The 24,560-nt window shown below is 45.6% G+C and overlaps 1 protein-coding gene across 7 annotated transcripts in view; it reads right to left on the bottom strand.

The window, feature by feature from the left end:
- The window catches only part of CEP250 (centrosomal protein 250), a 46,427-nt gene extending 23,367 nt beyond the window's left edge, over positions 1-23,060 (bottom strand). Inside the window, exons 1-20 of one of the 7 annotated variants that reach the window (XM_032462198.1) lie at positions 22,084-22,168; positions 17,567-17,620; positions 15,107-15,395; positions 14,593-14,649; positions 13,572-13,654; positions 13,181-13,346; positions 12,359-12,546; positions 11,739-11,800; positions 10,495-10,666; positions 10,194-10,290; positions 8,803-8,904; positions 7,955-8,113; positions 7,254-7,432; positions 6,748-6,930; positions 5,199-5,343; positions 4,569-4,715; positions 3,627-3,857; positions 2,633-2,826; positions 2,283-2,410; positions 1,928-2,097 (exon numbers count right to left, since the gene is read on the bottom strand). In XM_032462198.1, coding sequence (XP_032318089.1) covers positions 1,928-2,097; positions 2,283-2,410; positions 2,633-2,826; positions 3,627-3,857; positions 4,569-4,715; positions 5,199-5,343; positions 6,748-6,930; positions 7,254-7,432; positions 7,955-8,113; positions 8,803-8,904; positions 10,194-10,290; positions 10,495-10,666; positions 11,739-11,800; positions 12,359-12,546; positions 13,181-13,346; positions 13,572-13,654; positions 14,593-14,649; positions 15,107-15,292 — 2,649 coding nt within the window. In that variant the 5' untranslated portion in view covers positions 15,293-15,395; positions 17,567-17,620; positions 22,084-22,168. Of the gene's footprint in view, positions 1-1,927; positions 2,098-2,282; positions 2,411-2,632; positions 2,827-3,626; positions 3,861-4,568; positions 4,716-5,198; positions 5,344-6,747; positions 6,931-7,253; positions 7,433-7,954; positions 8,114-8,802; positions 8,905-10,193; positions 10,291-10,494; positions 10,667-11,738; positions 11,801-11,855; positions 12,111-12,358; positions 12,571-13,180; positions 13,347-13,571; positions 13,655-14,592; positions 14,650-15,106; positions 15,396-17,566; positions 17,621-22,083; positions 22,169-23,015 lie in introns of those variants that run through there. The other 6 variants (XM_032462200.1, XM_032462196.1, XM_032462197.1 and 3 more) reach the window with 6 other exon arrangements.
- Between the last annotated feature and the right edge of the window lie 1,500 nt (positions 23,061-24,560).

The following is a 24,560-nucleotide window of genomic DNA, read 5'->3' as shown; positions in this document are numbered from 1 at the left end:
CTCAGTAAAGGGCTAAACTTAAGAGAGAGAGGGAAGAGAGAGGGAGGAAAGGGGAAGAAAGGGGGAGAGAAAAAAAGTGGGGGAGAGGGAAAAAGAAACACGCTGCAGAAGGGAATAGTAAGGAAATTTATTTGTTTTAACCCTCACACAGGATAAATATATATATTTATATTCATATATTTCCCTTGAGAATTCATAACCATAAGCTGGTCTTCATGTGGGTTCAGGGCCTGAATGTGGTCCCAAAAAACTTGAAACAGAAATTCTACTTTGAGTTGGTCCTGGGATGCTAGTCCTTCAGCTTCCTGACAAAAGCAAAAGGAAATCTCTGAGGAAAAGCCCCTTTGCCTCAGGCCTAAAAGGCTCCCCACAGAAAAATTTCCAGAGAATGTGAGCTCAGAGTCTAGAGCCACAAAACACATAGGGACCAAGGCCATGAGTAAGAGCCAAATGAAATCACATATAACAGAGCAAGATCCAAGAAGATTTTAGTTGTTGGAATCATTAGATAGCATAAAAGAATGTTTCGTGTGTTTAAAGAATAAAAGAGGGGACTGAAAATATAAATCAGGGAAATGACACTAAAAAAATGACCAAGAAGATGAAAAAATGACCAAAAAGAACATCTGGAAATAAAATACTTAATAAGTAAAATTTAAAACTCAGTGAATAGACTACATAGCAGATTAGACATAGCTGAAAAGAGAAATTAGTGAATAGAAGAGGGATCTGAAAAAAAATCACCCAGAACACAGTGTAGAAAGAGAAAAGTATGCAGAGAAAATGTGAGAGAGAGTTAAGATACATGGAGGATACCCTGAGAAGGTCAGAGCCTTCTCAATACCAACAATGGAGTAATCAGTGTGCTGACAGAAAGCAACTGTCACCCTAGAATCGGCACCTGAATTTTATACCCAGTGAAACTATCCTTCAAGAATAAAAGTAAAATAGACATTTTCAGATAATTAACTCCCAACAGACTGTCACCAAAGAAATTCTACTTCAAGAAGGAAATAAATCCAAATAGAAAGCTTGATATACAAGAAGGAATGATGAGCAAGAAAAAAACCTTGTAAATTTTTCAGTGTTTTTAAACAAATATTGACTGTATAAAATAACTAAAATGCATAATTTATGGTGTTAACAAATTAGTTATAACCAAGCACATTGACTAAAACAGTAGATAGGTTTGGAGGAGTGAATGGAGGTAAAATGTTCTGTGGTCCTGGTGTCATTCAGGAAAAGGGTAAATATATTCATTAACCTGAGATTTTTATTAAGCATGTATTTTAAAATATTAAAGAACTAAAAGAATAAAAAAAAAATAGACTGCATATCATCCAAAGTAGCAGAGAGAAAAAAAAAAGAGGTGAGAAAATACAAGTTAACTATCCAATATAACCCTTTAAAAGAAATTAAGAAAGGTGATCGCCCTTCCGCAAAGGTATAAAAAGACAAGACAAGTAGCAGAAGATGGAGGAAATAAATCCAAATATACCTATAATCACAGTAAAAGCAAATGGACTAAATTATATAACTAAGAGACAAAAGAAACACAGTTCTGAACTGGGCAAGAATCAGTCCAAGGCATTCCTCTGGTCCCTTTACACACTGAGGCCAGTTTATCAATCCTAAATCCCAGGATCCACTCTTAATTTTCTGCACATACAGAAACAAATATAATAATAATAGGTAACACAAATATAGAGCTTACTACATGCCAGGAACTGTTGTTAGTGTTTTTCACATATTAACACATTTAATAGCCAGAATCTGGATTTTGCACCTTGGTGATTGACCAGGCTAGTCCTATTCAGAATTCATTCCTATAAGCAGCAATATCTGGACCAAGAGCCAAAAGGTGGCACACTCACTGAAAGGAGGCCAGGTCTGTCTCTCCCATCCCCTAGCTACATCCACCACCTACCCATTTCTCCTGGAGCCGGTTCATCTTCTCCTCATGGGCTGACTTCTGCTGCTGCAGGGCAGCCTGCCCCTCTTGCTCAGCTCGGGCCAGCTGTCTGGCTGCTGTATCCCGCTCCTGCTCTGCCCGGCTCCGTTCAGTGTCCAGTTCCAGCTGCAGGCACCTCACTTCCCCTAAGATGCCAGGGACGGGATCTGGTCTCTGAGCCTCTGCCCTCCACACTTCCCCCCTCTCCCCAGACCTCATGGGTAACTCCCATCTCAGAGGCCCTGGGCTTGGCTCGAATAGCTTCCCACTATCTTCCTGGCTTTCAGCATCCCCATGGAATAAAGTGTGCCCATCCCAGTTGGGTTCTCACCTTGGATTACTTCCTTGGCTTGAGTGACAGTTTGAATCTGGACCTCCAGCTGCCCCTTGGTGACCTCTATCAGAGAATTGTGTTGCTGGGCCTCAAACAGACTGCTCTCCAGTAGCTCCTTGGCTGAGCTGTCAGGTTCAGGAATCAGGAGAGTTCTTACCCACCAAGCCCCTTACCCTTCCTTAAGAGGAGTTGGGTTCTAACTACTGGCCACCTAGAGAAGTTAGAGGGGCAATTATGGACTCATAACTCATTTAGAACACATGTACTTTGGGCAGGGAACTTAGCTTGGCTACCCTTTGCTTTGCAGAGCTCTCTCTGCCCTTGGCGGACCTGGGTCTGGGCCCTACCTGAGCCCCAGCAGTTGTTCAGAGAGGTCCTGCCGGTCCCGCTCTACGGCCTGCAGCCGCACCTCTAGAGCTGCCTTTTCCCGGACGAGAGCCTCCTTCTCCTGGACTTCGCGGGCAAGCACTTCTTCCTGTCGCTTTGCCTCCTGATGCAGCTGCTCCATCTGAGCTGAGGCTGCCTCCTGCTGGTGATGTGCCTGAGGGGAAGAAACTGATGAGATACAGAGCAGAGGCAGGATCCCCCCAGGGCTGCTACAGAGATCCTGGACCCAGCTCTGTGAACCTTGAGCATTGCAAACTCATACCAAGTGCCATCTTCTATTTCCCTGACCAACCCCTAGACCCCCCAGCCCAGGAAACATGCTCTCCTTTGAGCAAGACTCTGTGCTAAGGCTGCAAGAGATCTACCTCTAAGGAGATTTTAGTCTTAAGGAGAAGTAAGATACACACATAATACCAGGAAGAAAGTGATCAATGCCCTGAGGAAGGGACTCTGAGAAGGGACATTATATATAATTATTAGGGCAATGAGAAGTTTGATAGAGGAGGAAGATGACCTTTGAATTGAGTCATTGGTTCAGAAAAAAAACTTACTGTGCTCCCTGACTTTGTGTTAGACACTATGCTAAAAGCTGGAGGAATAAAAACAAGTAAGACATAGCCTTGCCTTCAAGGGGCTTTTGGTCTAATGGTGGAGACATGTAAACAAACACTTATAATGTAGTATACAGGGTGTGGCGGTTGAAATAAACACGAGGTACTACCAGAGCACACAGGAGAGGCATCTAATTCAACCTGGTGAATGTGAAGCAGTGCAGAATCAGTGGGTTCCTGTAGGAATGCTTTTAAAAAATTGGAAGATATATCCCAAACTAGTAACACTGGTCATTTCTAGGAAGTGAGATTTCCCCTTTCTGAATCATTTCCATTGTGTCTTCATTTTTACAGTGAGCATGTATTATACCTTAATGCGATGGCATCAGTTTTGTCTTCTCACCTCGCTTAGCTTCTCTTGAATTTCTTCCTTCTCTTCTTGGAGGCCCCTGAGCTCTGCCTGCAGCTCAGCTCTGCTCTCCTCCGCTTTCTGCAGCTGAGCCTCCAGGTGAGTGTTCTTTTCCCACAGGGCTTCCCTGCTCCCTTCGGCCTCTGCCAGGCCCACCTGCAGAGCGTTTCTTGCCTGCTCTGCTGCCTCCATCCTGCTGCACACAGACTGGTTCTCCTGTTCTAACTACTGGCCCAAAAGGGAAGGGCATCAAAGACAAAGGGTTATGGTTTAGAGATGAAGTGCTGAGACAGAAATCCAAGTGAGATATGAATCTATTCTCCAAAGATGAACAAGGAGTGCTTACGAGAGAGGGGGGCTATGCATTCATTTGGTCTAGAGCCTTTATTCCATGTGCTAGATGGGCTGTTGCTGGGGATAGAGATAAAAAGGGCAAAATCTTGCTCTCAAAGAATTCAGAATAAGAGAGCAGAGAACATTTCTGGGGCTCAAGGGAACGGGGGTTAGTGAAGAGACAACGTTACATTTGCAACCTATAGAGAAGATTCTTTGAGATTTAGACTCTTCAGCAAATCCTTCTCTGGTGACTGATGTTACCTCACACATATAACAGGATTTAAAACCTAGTCTTCCTTCCAGAGGACACAGGCCTTCTTCCGAGCCCTAAAGATTTTACCCTAATGCCCGAAGGTGGTTCTGCTTTAGATGTGGGGAGGTCTATTTTCAATGGCTCAGCCCAGGCCTTATAATCTTTGCTCTCCTCTGTGTATAAATGTTCCTTTTGCTCATTCTAGGACATTTGGGAGCTGATCTGTCTTGGGCTGATCCATTTAAGAACTCTTCCTTGTCACAGGCATCAGCTTTGTCTGTCACTGGCTTGCCCTTGGTCAGGGCCCAGCTCTACCCTGTGGATCAGAGTAGCAAATCTTTGCTCACCTGGAGAAGCTGCTGGTTCAGCCCAACTTTATCTAAGGCCAAAGCCTCATTTAAGGCACTGAGCTTGACCGCTGCAGCCCGAAGATCAGCCACCTCAGCCTTCAGGCTGTTCTCAGAACTTGACAGCTCCGCAACAGACTGTTCTGCCTAAAAACAGAGACAGCTGAAGAGTTTCCTTTTCCAGTTTTCCTGCAACAATGAACAGCTTGCGTCCCCAACACCTGCTGCTTTCCTTGTACAGGGACCATTAACACTTTATTCCTTCCCTTACATTCTAAACAACTTCTCCCTTCATTCACTCATCCATCCATTCATTCATTAAGGAGTAAGGAGGACTCACAGTATAGAGGTGCAGAGAATGTGGCCCCAAGGAGCTGGGGAGCCGCTGAATGGTTTTAGGAAAGAGACGGACATGACCAGATTTATACATTAGAAAACCACACTAATTCTAATACAGAGAGTCTGTTGGGAGGGATAGTACCCAAAAGCAGAAACTAATCACTGAAGCAAGAAAGAGGAAGGGACACGGCTTGCAGGGTAAAGAATGAGGCAAAGCTGCACCCCCTTGTCCTAGAAACACAGCTTTCCAAGCCGCCCACCCTACCAGCCAGCGAGGGGGACCCTACGCACCCTGGCCAGGGCAGCTGTCACTTCTGTTTGCTCCTGCCTCAGCAACTCCCCTTCCAGGCGACTTGACTCCAGGGCTTCCCGAAGGCTGATCAGTTCACTGAGAGATTCTGACTGTTTGGCTTCCAGACCTGCCAGCATCTCCTGACTAAGACGGAAAAGACAGGGGACTAGAGGAAACCTTAGGGAGGGGCCACACCCCAAAATATAACAGGAATGCAATTGTCTTTGCGATACAAAAGAATGAAGAAGGTCCCTAAAAACTGATAAAGAACAATCGCTAAGACACAAAACGTGGAAAAAGCAAGGTGCAGAACAGTATATGTAGTGCACTATCTTATATGCTAGAGATTGGGGGAAATAAGAATATATGCACTGCATAAAACAGCACAGTAAAAATTAATGAAAATTACTTTAAATGGTTACCCACAGAAAGAAGTGAAATGGGATGGATGAAGCAGAGGAGAGTAAGACTTCTATGTTTACCTTTTAAAATAGTTTTGACTTTAGAATCATATAAACATTAATAACTGCATTATTGATTCAAACAAATAAAATTTAAAAACATAAAATTATCTTTATGGATTGTCTGTTCTTTTCCTTGGTACAAGGGAGGCCATTCCTTGCACAAGTCATGATCCTTACAGCAGTCCTTCAAGATTCCATTACTAGTGCCTACTAGTGCAAGGAGCTAGGGTACAGGAGAAGAGGGGGATGTACCAAAGATGAAGAAGACACAGCCCCTGTTACCACTGACTGAAGACCTACCATATGCCATACGTTTTGCAAAACACTGCTTTAATCTTCCCAATGCCCCTTCAAAGTAAATATTATTAACTCCCATTTTACAAATAAAGTAATCTGTCCAAGTGGCAGAGCCATAATTTAAACCAAGCTTTTGCCGAGCTCTGAAGTCCTTGCTTTTTCTATGACAACGTGTCGGGGAATTTACAGATTAGCTGTATCCCTTTACTCTGGAATTCCCTTTCTTGACCAGCTCGTTTCCCACTGCTTCCCAGGAAAAGCCCTACCCTTTGACCAGCCAGCCAACTCCAAACATGCTATAAACCTTCCTGCATCCTTTTTTTTTTTTGTTAATCTGTTCCTTTAGTCCCTATCCCACTCTCTACCAATTAAAATACATCAAGGCCCAGCTCAACGGCTGCCCTCTCCCCCATGAAGCTTTCAATACTTAACTGGTACTTCTATTCTCCCCAGGGACCTAGCTTGAAGCTCCATTTAGCTCATACTTCATCCGGCCACAGTTTATTGGTCTGTCTCCCCCATTAGACTGCAAACTGCTTGAGATTAGGGCCTGTGTCTTATTTATTTCTGTATCCCCCACGGTGTCTCAGCCCCCACGTGCTCAGCCAAGCCTGGATGAACTTTCTGTATTCATCTTTCTGTGAAGGATGGAGCAGAAACTAATTTGATCCCACTGCATGCCAGGCATTCATTTACTCCACTTTCTAAGGGAGGGGAGTGGGTGGAAGACGGGGCAGAAGGGAAGTGAGAATCAAGCCCCAGTGAGGAGGGGATGGGTCACACGTACAGGCGCTCCCGTTCTCGGACAGCCAGGTGCAGCTCCTCCTGCTGCTCCTCCTTCTCGCCCTGAGCAGAGTCGCCCTGCAACTGAAGCTCCATGTTTGTTGTCCGCAGTCGCCACGCCTCCTGCTCCAGCACCTCCAGCTGCTGCTGCAGCTCCTCCCTCATCTTCTGCAGGAGCTCTCGCTCCCTGGAAGAAGGAGATCAGAGATGAGCAGAAACCCTGGAAGCTAAAATCCTTCCTGGAAGCAGACAACACAAGGTCAAAGGAGAGAGGTATCTGTTTCTTTTAAATATCTCATCTTCTGTTTTGAGCAGGAAACTGTTTTTTATCATCACAAAGACCCAAAACTGAGTGAGAGGGAACCCTCAGAATACAAAGCAAGGTGGCCCTGATCAGCCCTGGGTCTCGGGAAAAACAGGGTCAGCCAACCAAAAACATGATGGAGTGGGTAAAGGGCCGGGTGAGGACTGAGACTGGGAGGAAGGGTGGGATGAACAGCCCCTGCTCACCTGCTGAGAGAGTCCACCTCCCCCTGCAGGTCCACAGTCTGCCCTGCCAGAGTGTCCCGCTCCCCGGTGAGCTTCTGCAGTCGCTGTCTCAAGGCCTCACCCTCTTCCTCCCACTGATTATGCTGCTGCCGCAAGGAGCTCACAGCTTCCTGACAACCCAACAGCTGCTGCCTTAGGTCCTGTGGAGGGAGAATGACAGAAGTGAGGTGGTGAACAAGAGGCAGGGCAAAGAGGGGTGTCAGAAGACTGAACGTAGGGCTGGGCAAGGGGGTTGGGGGCTGGTGCAACAACAGTAAGCTACGAACAGAGATTTGACCAGTCGAGGAGACAGAGTATCAGTGATGACTGGGCTTCTGTGACTCCCAGAGTCTCAGATTCCATCATCTTCCAATGTAGAGGGGGGTACGGGCAGGTAAGTGTGGCTGGGACTCTTAGACTTGGGGAACACTCACCTACACTCTCCCAGGGCTCCATTTTGCACAGTGCTGGGTAAAGACTGTGTGCCAAGTGAAGCATGCCACTGGCACGGAGTGCAGCTGCTCCCCACGAGCACAACTGGGCAGACAGTTCAGTGTACAGACAGAGCACCTCATGACCACTCAGCATACAGCAAGGGGCAGTCTAGGATAGGAGGGTACCTGGGGCACAAGTCAGTTTAGACACCCATCCTTGTGGCTGAGGAGGAATGCTGGGGTTCTCACCTGCACAGCCTGGCGTCTCTGAGTCAGCACTGAGCGCACCAGAGTCAGAGCCTTGTCTGGGTGCTGGGAATCAAACTGGGAGAAGCCACTAGAGTCCAACTGCAGGGAGCTCTCATGACCAGAGCCTTGGGCCATACTGTCCCCTTCTTCCACCATGACCTGGAACCCAACACAGCAGGGTCATCTAGACCAAGGCCTGGAATCCATTCAGAGGACTAACACTCCAGCCTGGACAAACCTGAGGTTTTCCTTCTCAGGTCCTCTCCCTGCAGTGGGTGGGAGGAGGGTATCTAAGAGCAAAAAGGGTTGGTTTCTTCAACTCTTCCAACTAACTCTTCACCTTTGGTCACTCAAATCTAGGACAAGCAGCAAGCTAGAGCACTCCCTGAGCAGTCTCTGAACAGATGACAGAAGGAGAGGCTACTGAGGTAACAAAGATCAGAATCCAGCCCCCGGCCTGAGAACTGCAACTGGCAATAAGAAAGAGGGCCTGTTCCAGCAGGCAGAGCCAGCACAGGAAAGTTCAGCAACCCCTTAGGACAAGGTGTTTTTTGGGGGGAGGCAGGTAATTAGGTTTATTTATTTATTCATTTATTTACTTTATTAATGGAGACACTGGGGATTGAACCCAGGTCCTCATGCATGCTAAGCACTGCACTCTACCACTGAGCTATACCCTGCCCCGCTACAGCTACCCCTTAGGGTTTCAGTCTTCAAATATACTCAAAGAACTCATCCTCACAAGACCTAAAATCCAAAATACTCCTCTAGGCACAGCTGAGAGGACATGGTGGTCTGGGGAGGAGTGAGGCATGACAGGTTACCATGAACAGGAAGCCCACCAGTACCTGGGTTATGTCCTTGATCACTTGCTGTAAAGACAGCTTCTCCTCTTGGGCATGTCTACTAAGAGATGCCTCATGTTCCATTAGTTCTGCATGATTTGCCTCCTGAACAGGGAACAAAACAGAGACTGTGAGCCAAACTCTCAGAGAGAATTTATCATTCTAGGCCCCAAATTAACCAGAGTCTCATTCTGTCTATCCTGTCAACCCAGCTTTTCCCCTGACCGCATGTGAATGCTAACGCTGTCCCAGGACTCTGAAGACAATGTGATGTGGTGATTGAGGGTTCAGATTAAGGGATTAAGAGCTCTAAATTAGACTGCCTAGATTCGAGTTCTTGCTCTATCACTCACTAGCTTGGTAACCTTAGGCAACTCCGTCTTTGAGGTTCCTTCTCTTTAGAAGAGGAATGACTAACAGCAACCACTTCATAGATTTGTTTTGAGGCTTAAATGAAAAAATTGCATGTAAATGACTCAACACAGTGCCTGGCACAAAGCAAATACTAACAAATGTGAGCTATCACTGGATGAAGATGACTGCCGTTTCTGAACAGCACATTGGTGCTTGAGACCTAAGGCTAAACCAGAGAAACCTCCAGTCCCAAGGCCAGCAATAAATTCTAACTCTCAAGACTTCCCCTTCTTCTTCCTATCTTATTGTGCTGGTGAAGGCCTGAAGACGCAGACCTGCAGCTATGTTTTGTATGGCCTATACAAAATTTGAACCAACATTTATAAATTTTATGAATTGAGAAATTCAAGCCAGAGGTTTTTAACATCCAACCTCTGAGCATCCCTTTGATAATATCTCTGATAGATGGTAAGCCAGCGACACAAACCTCACTCCTTCACAAGACGGACTGTTCAACTACTGAACAGCTCTAGCTCTACTGCCCTGTAACTTCTAGTTGGCAGTACACGTGCCCACCTAGAAAACATTAAACAAGCCAACTCTCTTCCCCAGTGTCAGTCCTTCAGTTGTGTGAAGGCAGCCATCATGTCTTCCTCACGCCCCTCTTCTCCAGGTTAACCATCACCTTGCTTTTCTGTTGCTTCCTCTAGGTCTAGGTTTTGAATCTCTCCACACATCCCCTTCCTACTTCGCCAGTGTGCCTCTTCATGTGTGTCCCACTCTCTCAGATGAGGACAAGCTGCAGGCATGTACCACCATAGTTCCCCCAGAAATATGGTAGGGATAGTAGACAGCTAATGCTTAGTGAATGAATAAATAAATAAGTTAACTAATTTTCAGATTCAGCCAAAATTTACTTTTTAGCTTTAGGGGATGTCATCAAGGAACATTCAACTGGCATCCTGCCCTAGTCTGTCCATGAAGGGCAAGGAACCTACAAGCCCACCCCCAATTCCCTTCCAGAACAAAGGGTCATGTACCAGGATTTCCATTGTCTCTCTCAGAGCCTTTACCATCTTTTCATAATCTTCATTTTGCTTCTGAGACTGGGTCAGTAGAGCAGAGAGCTCAGTCACCCTGAAGAGAAGAACATAGCACTGTCATCTGGGTACCTCCTGATGTGGACAGAGCTACTATGCAGCACACCCCACCTCAACACAGACACCCCCACTCTCCAGAGTCCCTTGGGCACCCCCAGCCCCTCACTCCCTGAACACATGACATAATAGTCTTGAACTCAGAGGGGAAGCCAAAGCCACTCAGACACATGCAGTGATTTACCACATCTCATGGCTGGAACACGTGTCTGGGGGCCCAAAAGCTGAAGGAAAGCCCTGGCTGAGGCCTTTCCAGGCCCCACTTGATCTTGAAGTCAAGCACTCTGAAGCCAATAAGCACATCAGAATTGCCACATGGGATAGTCTCAAGGTCCCTCCAGCCCAAGGTTCTGACTCTGATAGGGAAAAAGGAGGGGCAATTTGGGGGAGATTATGATCAACCTCCCTGATGTTAACCTCAAAGTTCAGGGAAATCACCAGACATCCTTATCACTTAAGACTATATCCTGGAGCTCAGTAGCTGGTATTATATATGTAGCTAAATAAATATTTCTTGAATGAATTCATCCAGGGTTTAATTTTTTTTTTCTGAGTCTTCATTATTTTATTCTATACCATCTTTAAGAGCCTTAACTCATTGTATGCTCATTTAGTTGTTGCATCATTCAACAAACATTTATTTATTTATTTTCTACTATATGGTAGGTGAAGTGCAAAGCACTAGGCCATAAACTTACTAAGACGTGGCCTCTGTCCTTTGGCTTCCCAGAGACTTCACAGCCCAAACAAAACAAACTGCAATATACGGACACCACCAATAGGTGGTGACACAACCCTAGCCATGGGGTATAAACTGAACTTTGCCCTGAGATTCAAATGGAGCTCTTTGCTTATGTGCCTGCCCTTCTTACCACTTAAAAATATATATATATATGTATATATATATATATTATTATAATAAAAAAAAATAAAAGAGCCTAACAAAAAAGAAAGGAAATTAAATAATCAGTGAGATCAATACTGTAACAAGCAGGTCAAAAGACCCTATGGGAGCCTAGTAATTTAACAGGCTATTGAGATCGGAGAAGGCTTCAGAGAAGAGGTGACATTTGAACTATGCTTTAAAGGATAAGGCAGGGAGAGAAGGGAAGGGGGCATTCCAGGCTAAGGTCAGCATCTACAAAGGCAGGGAAGCACGGAAGAACTTAGCTGTTCTGGGAATGGCAAGTAGTTCGGGGTCGATACAGGGGAGGCACCACTAGCTCTAAGTCAACAGAAGAGAAACTCAGCTGCACAACAGTCTGAGGGCAGAGGACAGTGACACTGGGTTTCAAACTAGACTCCCTCTGGTACATCTCATTTCCCTACTGTGGGAGGAATGCTCTTCGTATCTCCGCCACCTCTCTAACTCCCTAAGGGAGTCAACTTTCCATTAGCAAACACTTCCAAGGACCCAGCCCATCTCACCGGTCCTGGAGCTCAGCCTGTGGGAGGAATGCTCTTCGTGTCTCCGCCACCTCTCTAACTCCCTAAGGGAGTCAACTTTCCATTAGCAAACACTTCCAAGGACCCAGCCCATCTCACCGGTCCTGGAGCTCAGCCTTCTCCAGATCCCCCTGACTCTTCAGCTGTAGTAACTCCTGGCTCCTTTCGTGGGCTTCCTTCTCCAGCTCCTGGGTCTTGGCTAACAGCAGCAGCATCTGGGATGGCTCGCTCCCAGTCAGTCTCCCAGAACCATCAGATTCCCGAGACTGTGCTGCTCCCACAGTCAAGCGCAGACAACAGGTCAGCAGGGACCCGGAAAGCCTCACATGCTCAGCCTTGAGCTCTGTCAGGTCTCTGAGTACAAGCAAGGAAAGAGCCGACTCCAGCAGGGACCAGGGAAGGGAGCGCGGAGGTCAGGCCCAGTGAAGCCTGAGCAGCAGGTCTGGGAAAAGTCATCTGAATCCGATAATACCATCCCTCCCCACCAACTCTTCCACCCCTTGCCCTTCCTCCACAACCTGAGCCCCTCTACGACAGCAGCCCACTGTCAGAAGTCCAGGATTGGTAGGGCAAACCTTCTCCCTTCTTATCCCCACACTAACCTGTCGGTGGCTGACTTCATTTCCAGGAAGTGGCGTCGGAAGGTCACCACCTCCCGCCATAGACTGAGGAGGCGACTGTGCTCCCCTTTCAGGTAGCCCTTGAAGAACTGTGTGTTCAGAAACCCAGGTGTCATACCAAAGGGCAGAGGACATCTTCTGTCAACACAGGAGTCTTGGATTCCTCCTGACTATTGAGGGGAGGGAAGGAGGGACTGACAGGAGATAGCTTATGAATGAGTGTCTATATTCAGGTTATGCTGAATTGTTTAATAAAGTTAGCAGTGGGATCCGAGAGGTCAAAGGGCCTGGGAGGGTATATGGCCTTCCTTGAGCTAGATTAGAAAAGGATAAGCTGCTCAACAACTGGGAGCTATTAGCATCATCACCACAGACTTATCATGATGATTAAATGATAGAATATATGTAAATCACCTGGCATAATACCTGGCCCAGAGCAAAGGCTCAGGAAACATTAGTTTCCTTTACTGGGATCTGAAAATTTCTTCCCCACTCAATTTCCATAGCTATCTCCTCAGCACCTAGATATGCAGACTTCTAGACGAGGGGAGCCAGTAAACTTTAAGATCCATCTAAAACCTGAGCTAGTCACTTAGGCAGGAACAGAGCTGCTTTGAGTGTCATCCTACCTCGACTGGGCAGGTAAGGACAGAACTAAGCTGACAGCCCAAGCAGGGCAGAGCTGCCAGCATGAGGGTTAAGGGTGGCCAGAGACTTTAACAACAGCTCAGTTTCCATCCAAGTCCCGAAGTTAACCCCTTCCAGCACTGACCAGGGCAGTTCCCACCCCTTTGTTTCTCTTACCTCCTGCTCCATCTGCCACTGGCTCTCTTTCCTCATTAGCTCATCCCGGGCCCGGATCCAGTCTACTGTCAATTTTTCCACATCTTCCCGAAGCGCTTTATTCACCACGTCAGCTTTTTCCATGTGCAGCCGAAGCTGGGTGTTCACCTCTGCTAGACTCTCACACCTGCACTGGGGAGGGGTAGGAGTAAGTACAAAATAAAGGTCTGAGCCAACCCTTGGACCTCTTGGAGTAAGATGACAACCACTGGAACTTTCCATTGCCAGGAACTGGAGGGCTAAGGCTGAAGTCCTTGGTTCTAATCCATGTCAGCCCTCGAGACTGAGGTTTCCCATCAGCTTTCTCCATCTGCCGGCCAACCACCCAGGCCAGAAAGTTGGGGTCCATCACCTTTGTTGTTCCTCCTCCAATCGCATTAGTAGCTGTTCCAGGTTTGGCTCCTCCACGCTTTCCCACCTCTGTGGGATCGGTCCCTTAACCAGACAAAAACAAGCCTTATTTACCTCCGAAGAGAACATCCCTCAGACCAATTCCCTGATGCCCTCTTCTACAGTAGCCCATTTTCTCTTTATTCTCTCTCCCCTTTGTTAGCAATATGCCTCTTTTCTCCACCACTGCATCCTGAAAGTAAACCCACTGCATCTCTCTTTCCAAAAGTAGACCTGTGACTTCTCCTGAAAGATGTCATTGGGTAGTGAAAAGAACTTCCAACCTAAGCATAATATATAACTTAAGCTCATAGTCTTGACTTCTATTACACTCATTTTTGGACCTTAAGAGAGTTACTTAACTTCTCTGAGCCACAAAGTCTTCAGCTACAAAATGAAGGTGATATCATTCTCCTCAGAAAGTTGCTTTGCAGATTAAGTGACATAATTCTATGACAATGCCTGAGGGTGCCTGGCCTACATAGGACAGTATTTAATAAGCCTTGGTTCTCTCCTTCTTCTGAGAGAATCTTCCAAGCGTTGTGTGAGAAGGTGCTGAGAGGGAGCTGGCACAAAGCAGATGGGTCTTTGAAAGCCAGTTCTCCCCAGCTGACAGCACAAAGAAATCCCTCTGCCACAAACATGTTTTCCAGGCAAAAGGCACATGCCTCTCTAAGACAGATAAACACTGACACCTTCTGGAGGAAAAATGTATCTCTTCCCTCGGATTCCACACCCCTTCCAATCTGATAATACTAAGTCTCCTGAAGCTGCATTTTGTCCTTAGAGAGCCAAGGGTTGGAGTTGGACAGGCCAGGAATAGCTCAGTCCAGTGAAGGTATCTGTGTGATATTCTCTCGGGCTGAAGAAAGAGAGGCTTCTACCAAATACCACCTTATCACACCCCAGCCTCCCTCAGTCAGCAAACAGGTCTAACTACTCTCACTGAGGGCTCAGGAGGAGCACAGAACAGCCTCACTCACCCCAGTGGCTTCCAGCCGCTTCTCCAGCTCTTGGCACCAGCTCCGGTACTGCAGCACCTGAGGCAAACAGAGCAGGATGCAGGCAATGGGCCACACCTGGTACAAACAGCCCAAAGCAAAGGCCCCCTGAGGGTCATGGGCACACCTGCTGTGAATGAGGGACTGGGTGATGATAGTGAGGTAAGGCCATAACATCTTACGGTTTCTACTTGGTCACTTAATACCACGTTCTCTATAGCTCTTGTATTGGAAAAGTAAGTTCATGGGCTTTGGAACCAGAGAACCTCGGGTCAGGTCCCAGCTCTAGACACAAACCGAGACAGCTAATTTAACCCTCGTGAACATCCCTGTTGAAAGGGACAAAATAGATGGCTCAAGGAGAAGTTGTGAGCATCAGAGGAGAGCTGGTTGGGGCTTTCCCATGTGGCTTGGTCCCCTACAAAGCTCATCCCACCTCAGCCCCCAGCTCTAGGTGTTCTCCTCTTTCCCCTTCCGGGAAGGGCGGCTGCCTCACCTTGGCCTGCAGCTTCCTCACAAGGGTTGCCTGCCTCTGCTGGGCCTCCTGGGAGCTCTTCAGCTTCCTCCAGGAGGCTGCTTGGTTCTCTGCCATCTGCTGCTGCAGCGCCAGCACTTGCTCCTCCAGCACCAGCTGCAGTGACTGGGGCTTCATGCTGTTCAACCCAGGGCCCCCTGTCTCCATGGGGGCAGCAGATAGTAAGCCCACAGGCCCCTACGCAGCCAGAGGCTGTTTGCTGCCAGCAGGGTCTCTAATCATTGCTGTGTCACTTGGACCTCCTCTTGAGCTGGGGACCAAAGCACACAGTGGAGGTGAAAGAACTGTCTAGATGACTCAAATTTATTCAGCAAATACTCATTAAGTCTGGCAAAGCTGGGCTGGACAAAGTAAATACGTTCTTTTTATTACAGGACTCCTTGGAACTTTTAAAATGCTAAGATGGACCTCACTGCTAAAGGGTGGTGGGGTATGATGAGCACCATTTCCCAGATTTACTGGACCATGAGACAGGCTCACAGGACTAGTGTTTCCTGGCATGCCTTCTGGAACTCTGCACTAAACCAAGAGCTCCTAGTTTACCATTGCATCCCTAGTGCCTGGCACAGTGCCTAATAAACATTTGTTGGATGAATCACTAAAGCTGCTTTTAGGCCAGCAGTGGGGGTGGACACAATTAGAATACAATGTGGTCTATGTAGTAATAATAGAGACATCTTAGGATAGTATGGGAAGACAACAGAAGGACATTTAGCCCAACGGGGAGGGGGCTGTGAATGGTGTGAATCACGGTCATCATAGTTAATACTTGCCAAGTGCTTCTGTGGGTCAGTCACTTTCTTGTGCCTTCCTAACACATTTTGGCGTTAAGTACTATTACAACCCTTTATATGTAGATGAGGAAACTGGGGCTTACAAAGGTTAAGCCTCAGTTAAGAAACCAGAAAGGTTAAACAATTTGTCCTAGTTCATACTGTTGGCATTGGGTTGACTAGGGATTTGAATACAAGTAATTTGACTCTGACAGAGAGCAGCAGGCTTTTCAGGCAGGGGATCCAAAAGAAGGAGGGAAGAAGCCAGGTTCAGCAGGAAGGCAAACCAACGTCACCCACCAGGAGTGGGCCAGAACAGGGCAATGGGCCTCCCACAGGTGGGGGAGGCCAGCCTAACCAGTGACTTCAGAGATACCCAGGAGAATGGGAGGCAAGGTGGTCAAGAAGAGTTCAGGGTGCTAGTCCAAGTTCTACCTCTAATGGGCTCTGTGACCTCGAGCATGACACTTCCCTTTCAGGCTCCTTGTCCAAATATAAGGGCACCCAGCTACACGACCTCTGAGTTTCTAAGGCCTCTGAAACACATGGTAACCTGGGGTGGGGGGAGGTTGGAGTTATCTCATTTTATCAACCCTGAGACACCCACTGGAAGGGTTGAAGGAATACCTGTATTTTCAACTACCAAGAAAATGGTCTATTAGAGCTGCCTTCTTAGCAGCATCAGTCTCATAACCTGAAGGAAACAGCATGTACAGCAAAGGGAAATCTAACATTTGCAATATAGAAGGAGTTTTGGGGGCCCCAAGTCCCTTATGCACCAAACTGTTGATCTCCTCTGTCCTGGCTAAAGTGCCACTTCCTACCATGTCCTTCCAGATGTATCCAGGAATAGCTAATCATTTATATAGCCATATATATTTTTAAAAATCAATATTTAATATATAGAGAGAATGTGTATATTATATCTTATCATTACTAATTGTCTATCTTCTCTACTAATCTGTGAGTTCCTCAAAGGAGCTGACAATCATTTTGGTCATTAGTAGTTTGTTAACGATGCATAGCAAAGAAATGCATGCAGGGGCACACCTTAGACCCTTGGCCAGAGGTTACAAATGTGGACTTCTAGTTCTTTCCAGTCACTGTGTGGCCTTTACAATGGTTTTTAAGAATTTAAATTAGGTGCCAATGTTTACGACTGAGAGAATACAGATAAAAGTTCACATTTCTGGCTCCTTTGGAAAATCAGAATATGGAGTGACCCTTGACCCTCATTCCTACAAGGCAACAAGCAGCTGCAGTTAAACAGTGCCTGCCCCTTTCAGATAGGGCATGTGTTCTCCAATTCACCTCCCTCTCCGCCCCCTGGCCTAGCCTCAACCTCACACTGATAGCAGATTTCAATTGCCATTTCTTCGCACTTGTGCTATTGTTTTTCTTGTAACAGAATTATAGAGGAAAACTCAGCTTACTAATTTACATTTCCTCCTGGGCAACTGAAGATACCTGGTTTGCAGAATTTACACAGTAAGGAAAGGGCATAAAGTAGGAAGAATACAGTGGCATCAAAAAAGGCTCAGTGGCCCTAACACCCTGGCTGCCTCTTCTTAGCTGATAAACTGGGTTAGTACTCCAACATCCTCCCCTCTGCCCTTCCTCTCCACCAAGGCTTTATGGACCAACTCACCACAGCTCCGTGAAATGCTGGCTCTATCTCTTTCTTCTAGGTGGAGGCACAAACCTGCTGGGAAACAGTTCTTACTGCCAACACTATTAGCAAGAGTAGCTCCAGGAAAGGGTATATATAGCTCAGTGGTAGAGAGCATCCTTAGCATGCATGAGGTCCTGGGTTCAATCCCTAGTACCTCCATTAAAATAAACAAATAAATAAATACCTAATCACCCCCCACCAAAAAAAAAAAAAAAAAAAAGAGTAGCTCCAAGTTGCTTTAAGGGACCTGAAGAACCTCTTCTCTCCTAATACTGTGAGGGTTGGGCTAGCCTTTGGCAGAGTCTCAGAGACCCCAAAGGCTACCTAACCTTCCTTTGAATCCCTCTCCTCAAATCATTAGGTTGAGCCATATGAAACTGCCAATATTTGCCCTTTAACCTATAAAATAATTATTTCATGTAATTCTACCCAATAATATATGCATATATATTTATAAACCTATATTATATATACGTTACATGAACCTAATATATAAGCAGCCCTCCCACAGTTCTGGGAATTCTCATGTGAAATTCTCTTTTAGGATGAGGCTGCTTATCCTAAAGCAGTGACAACACTTCAGTAAAGAGATGGGATTATATTAGAATTATATGATTATTTTGCTTTAGCGGATAATTTAAAAATTTTAGAGCTATTTAAAAATTTAGTACAACTCTCACTTTATAGATAAAGAAACTGAGGCTTACAGAGATGAAATAATTCACTCTGTTTATATTTTGTTTGTATGCCCCATTTACCTCAAAAAATGATTTGAGGGGGAGGGTAGTAGGTCAATGGTTGAGTGTGTGCTTAGTGTAAATGAGGTCCTGGGTTCAATCTTCAGTACCTCCACTTAAAAAAATAAATAAACCAAATTACACCCCCCCACCCAAAAGTATAAAATTCAATGGTTTAAAAAAATAATTTGAAATTATTGCAAATGTACCATACTGTAAGGTGTTACTAATAGGAGAAGCTGGGTGCAGGGTATATAGGAACTCTCTGTATTATGCAATTTTTCTGTAAATCTAAAATTGTTCTAATAAATAAATTTTATTTAAAAAATGATTTGAATTGTTTTATGATTAAAACCCCAAAAAGGAAATTCACTAAAACAGGAATAGAAAGATGGTGGGAACAGAGAAAAATTATACCAGAAATTTTTCTGAAATTAAGATTTAGTTCTAAGCTTCCTCAAGACACAATTCAGCACCTTTTATTAATACACTGTCAGATCAGCCAGAGAATAAATAAACTAGAAGAACTCCAAAAGAAGGGTAGGTTTCAATGCCCCTCCGAAAAGGAAAAGGTTAGTAGTAGTAGTTGGCAAATGATAACAGACTGGACTGCATTCAAATGAGACATAATGGATGTCAGTGTGCTTTGTAAACTGTAAACCACTGAATAGATGTTATCATTACCACAGGAAAAAGGAAAAAGATTCAATTCTTTTATACATTAATTTATCCCGTAAACACTCTTGGATTCCAGTTCAGTATCAAGTAACTGGCCACAGTGATACAGAAATGAATAAGACTTGCTGGGAACCAGATTTGGAAGGGCAGCAACCTTTGAACCTAGGGTGGAGAGTGACAGAAGAGTGATATAAATTATGTATTTAGTCTCCCCTCATCCAAATTCTTCCAAAAGGAGCATTTAAACAAAGTTTAAAATAGAAGCAACACCACCTAAACTTGCAGTAGAGGTGTAAATGTTCCAAGGACTAAGATGAGGACAATATTATTAAATAGAATTTGCCATGTAAAGCAAAAAAGGAAAAACCCTTGAGGGCACAAACATTTTATTTCCTGAGCAAAGAAACTATATATATTTGTCTTCTGAGATACTTTCTGTTTCTTACTTAAAAAAATTAGCATACAGCTCCTTGTATAAACCTCATACGTGGGACCTCTCTGCCTTCCTCCCACGTCTAAGGCTTCTCCCTTTAGTCTCCTTGCTGGCTCCTCCTTATCTCCCCACCATTTAAAGGTTGAGGCCCCAGGGCTCAGGCTTCAGGCCTTTTCTCCACCTACATTCATTTCCTAGGTAATCTCACCCAGTTTCATGGTTTAAAATTGTACCTATACACCCATGACTCCCACTGTTACATCTCTAGCCCACACTTTCCTCTGGAACGTCACACTCCTATACTAAATCCAAACATCTTATTTAACGTCTCCACATAGATGTCTAACAGGCATCTCGAAGTTAACTTGTCCAAAAGTGAACTCTCATTCCTCTAATCCTTCCCATTTCAATAAATGGTAATCCTATCCTGGTTGCTCAAGCCAAAAGCCTTACAGTTATACTTACTCCCTTCTCCCACATCCTATAACCAATCCATCTGCAAATCCAGTTCCTAACATCTTTGACCCTTCTGACCCACCCCCATCATCATCCTGAGCCAAGCCACTCTCCCTTGCCTGGTGTGGTAGCTTTAGGTATGCCCACAAATTCTTTGATATTCCTCCCTTCAAGAGGGGAGCCTAATTCTCTCCCCTTGAGTGTGAGCTGGAATAAAGTTACTGAAGCTGAATAAAGCAGAAATGACTTCCAGACAGGATCACAAAAGGCCTCCCCTCTTGAAGGAGAAATAATAAAAATGGCTGCACTTAGGCTAACAAATTCTCAGCTTTATGCTTACTGCCTGCTCTCAGAATGGTCAGCAAATCTGATTGACCGGACACTGCTCCCAGCCCCAGGCCCATTGTTAAAGCTAAAGTTATTGATTTCACTGTTTTTACTTTACTCTGGCAATTCAAATTTATAATCATATTTGGCTTCTGAGTCATTTTCCAGGAAGGAGTTCACGGAACTAACCCTGCAAGATACGCTAATTTGTCAAAAAGGAGAAACATGCCGCAGGTGTTTGTGAGATAAAAGACTGGAAAAGTTACAACCACTAGCCTCTATAGAACTGTTGCCTGAGGATGTCCTGACACCAAGAAATCTTGTGACAAGATAAATGATTCTGTTGATTGTTGTTTTCACTTAAGCTATAACTATATAATCACCCTACCCCACCCCCAAGGTAGGTTTACAGTTTTGAAGGCACTAGCCTGCTGTGAGTCCCCTTTGCCTGGCAAAGCAGTAAAGCTGCCTCTTTTCTTCTAAGCTCTAAGATCTTGTCTCTGAGTTATTCGGCTTGTCAGGGACAGGGGCAATCTTTCCACAACACTCTCTCTCCCTTTCTTCCCACTCTCCCCGCAGCCCTATGAAAAGGCCCAGTGGTAAGGAACTTGGGAGCAGACCGGCCATCAGTTTGACCGTAATCTTCTGAGAGATCCTAAGCCAGAAACAGCCAGCTGAGCTGCTTCCAGATTTCTGACCCACAGATATATGCTATACTAAATGATTGTTGTTTCAAACTGCTAAATTTTGGATTGATTTCTTGCACAGCAGTAGATAACTAATACATTTGGATAATTACAAAAGTTTCCCAGGTGGTAGTGAATGCTTCCACTCTTGCTTCCAAAATTTTTTTCCCAGCAGACTAGTGAGAGTGATCCTTTTAAAAGTGACAGACTGCGCCCCTCAGAACCTTTCAGTGGCCACTCAGTAAAAACCAATATCATTATAATGGCGTATTGGGCCCTAATTATTTGATCCCAGGCTCCAATTGTTTTCATTCCATTTCTTACTCCTCTCCCTTTTGCTCATATCCCTTCAGCCACACGGTTGATCTTGCTGTACATGCTTGGAACACAGCAAGCCACACACTCATCCAGGGCCTCTTCCACACTTGCTCCCTTACCACCTTCAGGTCTCTGTTCAAATGTCACCTTCTCAGTAAGTTGTTCCCTAACCACCCAATATAAAACACCACCACCGCCCCCCCCACATTGTATTTTTCTACCTACTTTCCCACGCTTTATCTATCCCTATCTGAGTATTATGTGTAATATATCTAATACAATGTAAATTTTCCAAGTGCAAGAACATTGTTTTATTGACTGCTGTATTCTCAGCTCCTAACACAGTGCCTGGTAAACAGCAGGTACTCATTAGATATTTGACTGAATGAATTAATTTAAGAACATCAGGCAACATGATCTATATCAATGGTCGTGCAAAACGCTAACGGTTCTATAACCTTCTAAAAGGTAAGAAACAAGCAGACCCAGATCATGTAGTTTGTATAGTGCTTTACTCTCTCAAAATAAAAAACACTTTGAGATGAAATTATTGCCTTCATTTTACAGATAAGAAAACTGAGGCTCAAAAAAACAGAAGGGACATAACTGGTCAGTGGCAGAGCAAAGATGGAACCCCAATCCGCTTCCAAACTCTATGCCCTCTCCCTTATACGATGCTGCCTCCTCAATTATGAAATATGAAGCCACAGTTCTGCCAGGGACACTTTCTAAAGGGTGTGAAATGATGAGGTCTAGGTCTGCAACTCTCTGATGGAAAGGAGCAAAGAAAGGTAGAGTGCAACTTAAGAAGCAGAGGGCTAGCAGCAGGTTATAGCCTTGGTTTTGTCATGAACTCACTCTGTATATTTGGGAACATCAATTCTCCTTCCCAAGTCTTCTCATGTGCATCAGAATCGTGGCCTTCGTAACTCATGGGCCTAAAGTAAAGACCAATTTAGCAGACATTTACCAAAACCAAAGGAAATCTAGTGAAATTATCACATACTCCGGGGACAGATAACCTAGAATTCATATCCCAGCTCCAGTCACTTAATAGTCATGAGACTCTAGGCAAACTGATCTCTGAGTACCTTAGCTTCTTCATGCATAAAACGTGAACCCACCTTCTGGAGTTGCTGTGAGGATTAAATGGGCCTTTTCATGTAATACACGTAGTAGCACCTTTGTGACTATTCAGTAGATATTAGCTATCATTATTATCATCATGTGCTAGGCCCTGGGATACAGATGAAAAAGGCAAGGCATAACACCCCAACAAGTGCACGGCTATAGAGAAAGAAGCAGGAAAAAATAAGTCGGTGCATTGTGTGCAAAACCCAGCAACAAGCTAACTGCGCCTGCAGAAAGAGGCTGGGAAAGGTTTCAGAGGAAGTGATATTTAAGTTAGGTCCCAAAGAATGAGAGTTCCAGAGTGGGACGGCGGGTAGGACCGGACAGATCACATGCAAAGCCCCAAGGGCACAGGGAGCCGCAAAATTCTGGGAGCCGGGAGCAAGAGCAGAGGAGAGCGCAGCGCCTTATCCTGACAACCCCAGGCTCCTTGGTTTTGGATACCAAGGTCGGGAAGATCCCTTTCTGCGCGGACTAGAGCCCAGAGTGGTGGCGGCAGCAGGACGCGGAGGCAAGGGGCCGGGAGCCCTGGGCCTCGGGTTCCTCCCAGAGAACTGGAGGCCGCCGCCCGAACAGGATTCCCTAAGGCGCCCTAGCAGGCAGGTCTGTGGGCCTCGGACCGTTAACCCGGGCACCTCCCGCTGCCCTTGAGGCCCCACCTCACCACGCTCGGCTCCCGCAGATTCCCAGGGTGCTCCTCAGCGCCGGAGCGACTGAAGCCGTAGCTAAGGCCCGGCCGGGGGCGGGGCGGGGGCCCACCTAGGGGCTGCGGCACAGACCCCGCCCCCCAAACTCCCGCCCTTTCGGAGGGCTCCGCCCCGCCGAGTAGCGCGCCTGCGGGCGGCCCGCGCCGCTTAGGGGCCTCCTGCCATGTTGAGTACTGGCAGCCAGTTTATGAGAGTGGCCCAGAACGAAAGGGGATTACATTAAGAGAGATAATATCCCCTTGCCAAAAATTGTGACAGCCAGGGTTGCTGGACTCGAGCAAGAGGACTTTTGGTAATAGAAAAAAAGTTGCCCTCAATCATCCCCCTTTTGGCTTCCAGGTTACACACTGCGCATGTGTTTGGTCACCTGGTTCTAGGTGCGCCTGCGCACTGCGCCACACACGAACCAAAGTACAATTAACAGCTGCGCGCGAAGGGGAATCCGCTCCTGGATCGTGTTACAGCCTCAGTTTCAGTCCCGATGCACGAAGCAGCTGCAGGCAACACAACGCTGACAGCATACTCACTTAGTGTCGTTTGAACACACATTGCTTCCACGAGGTGTTCTCTTTACCTGGATGTGCTGCCTCCGTCCGGAGAACTACAGTTTGATTATCTGCGTAAGCCTGACTTTCTCTAGAGGCGTTATTCCCATAGAGTTCTGTGCATAAATTATCAATGCGCTTTCTTAGAGTTGTAAATTCCATATACCTGCCTTCCTTTTCCACTCATTGGTTCTAAATTTTTAGAAAAAACTTGGGGAACTTCTTAAAATGTAGACTCTCAGATTGCACCCCTAGAGTCTAAAGCAGGCGTGGAGCCTAGGAATCTGCATTCCAGTAAATAACCAGGTGACTCTGATGCATGGAGAACACATTTTGAGAAAGACTGCATAAGACTCTGTATCCCTGGCACCCAGCACAAGGCGTGGTACAAAATAGATGCTCAGTAAGTATTGAGTGAATGGATGGATGAATGGATAGCAGGAGTGAAATAGGCAATACACAGCCAAAGGGAACCTGAGAAGGAAACACTTTGATGAGAGCTATATTTTATCTTTTCTCCTATAAGAACAAAATAGGTTCTTAAGAGTTACCTTGAGGAAAAAGAGAAAGTAAGTGGGAGGACAGGGAGGAAGGGAGGACACTGATTATGAAAGGCAAACGACGTTGAGAAGAAGAAACATCCTAGACATTGGACAGAGAAAAAGATGCTAAGAATCAGCCTTGTGAGAATCCACCCCAGGGAAATACTCCCGTAACAGGTTGTGTACAAGAACATTACACACACCAGCCACATACTTTGCCGTCTGCCTAGACCAGTTTTCCCCCAGCTCTTGGATTCACTCATAACTTCCCCTTTCTTCAGGTCTTAACCTAAATGATATTTCCTCAGCTATATCTTCCCTGACCATGCTATTTAAAGTAGTATCGTATCATTTTCTATCTCTTTTCATAGTACTTTCATAGTATTTTTTACTTATTATTTGTTTTGGTT

This window comes from Camelus ferus, chromosome 19, assembly GCF_009834535.1.
Source record: "Camelus ferus isolate YT-003-E chromosome 19, BCGSAC_Cfer_1.0, whole genome shotgun sequence".
NCBI classification, from domain to species: Eukaryota; Metazoa; Chordata; class Mammalia; order Artiodactyla; family Camelidae; genus Camelus; species Camelus ferus.
This window is presented reverse-complemented; position numbering and strand designations above follow the sequence as displayed.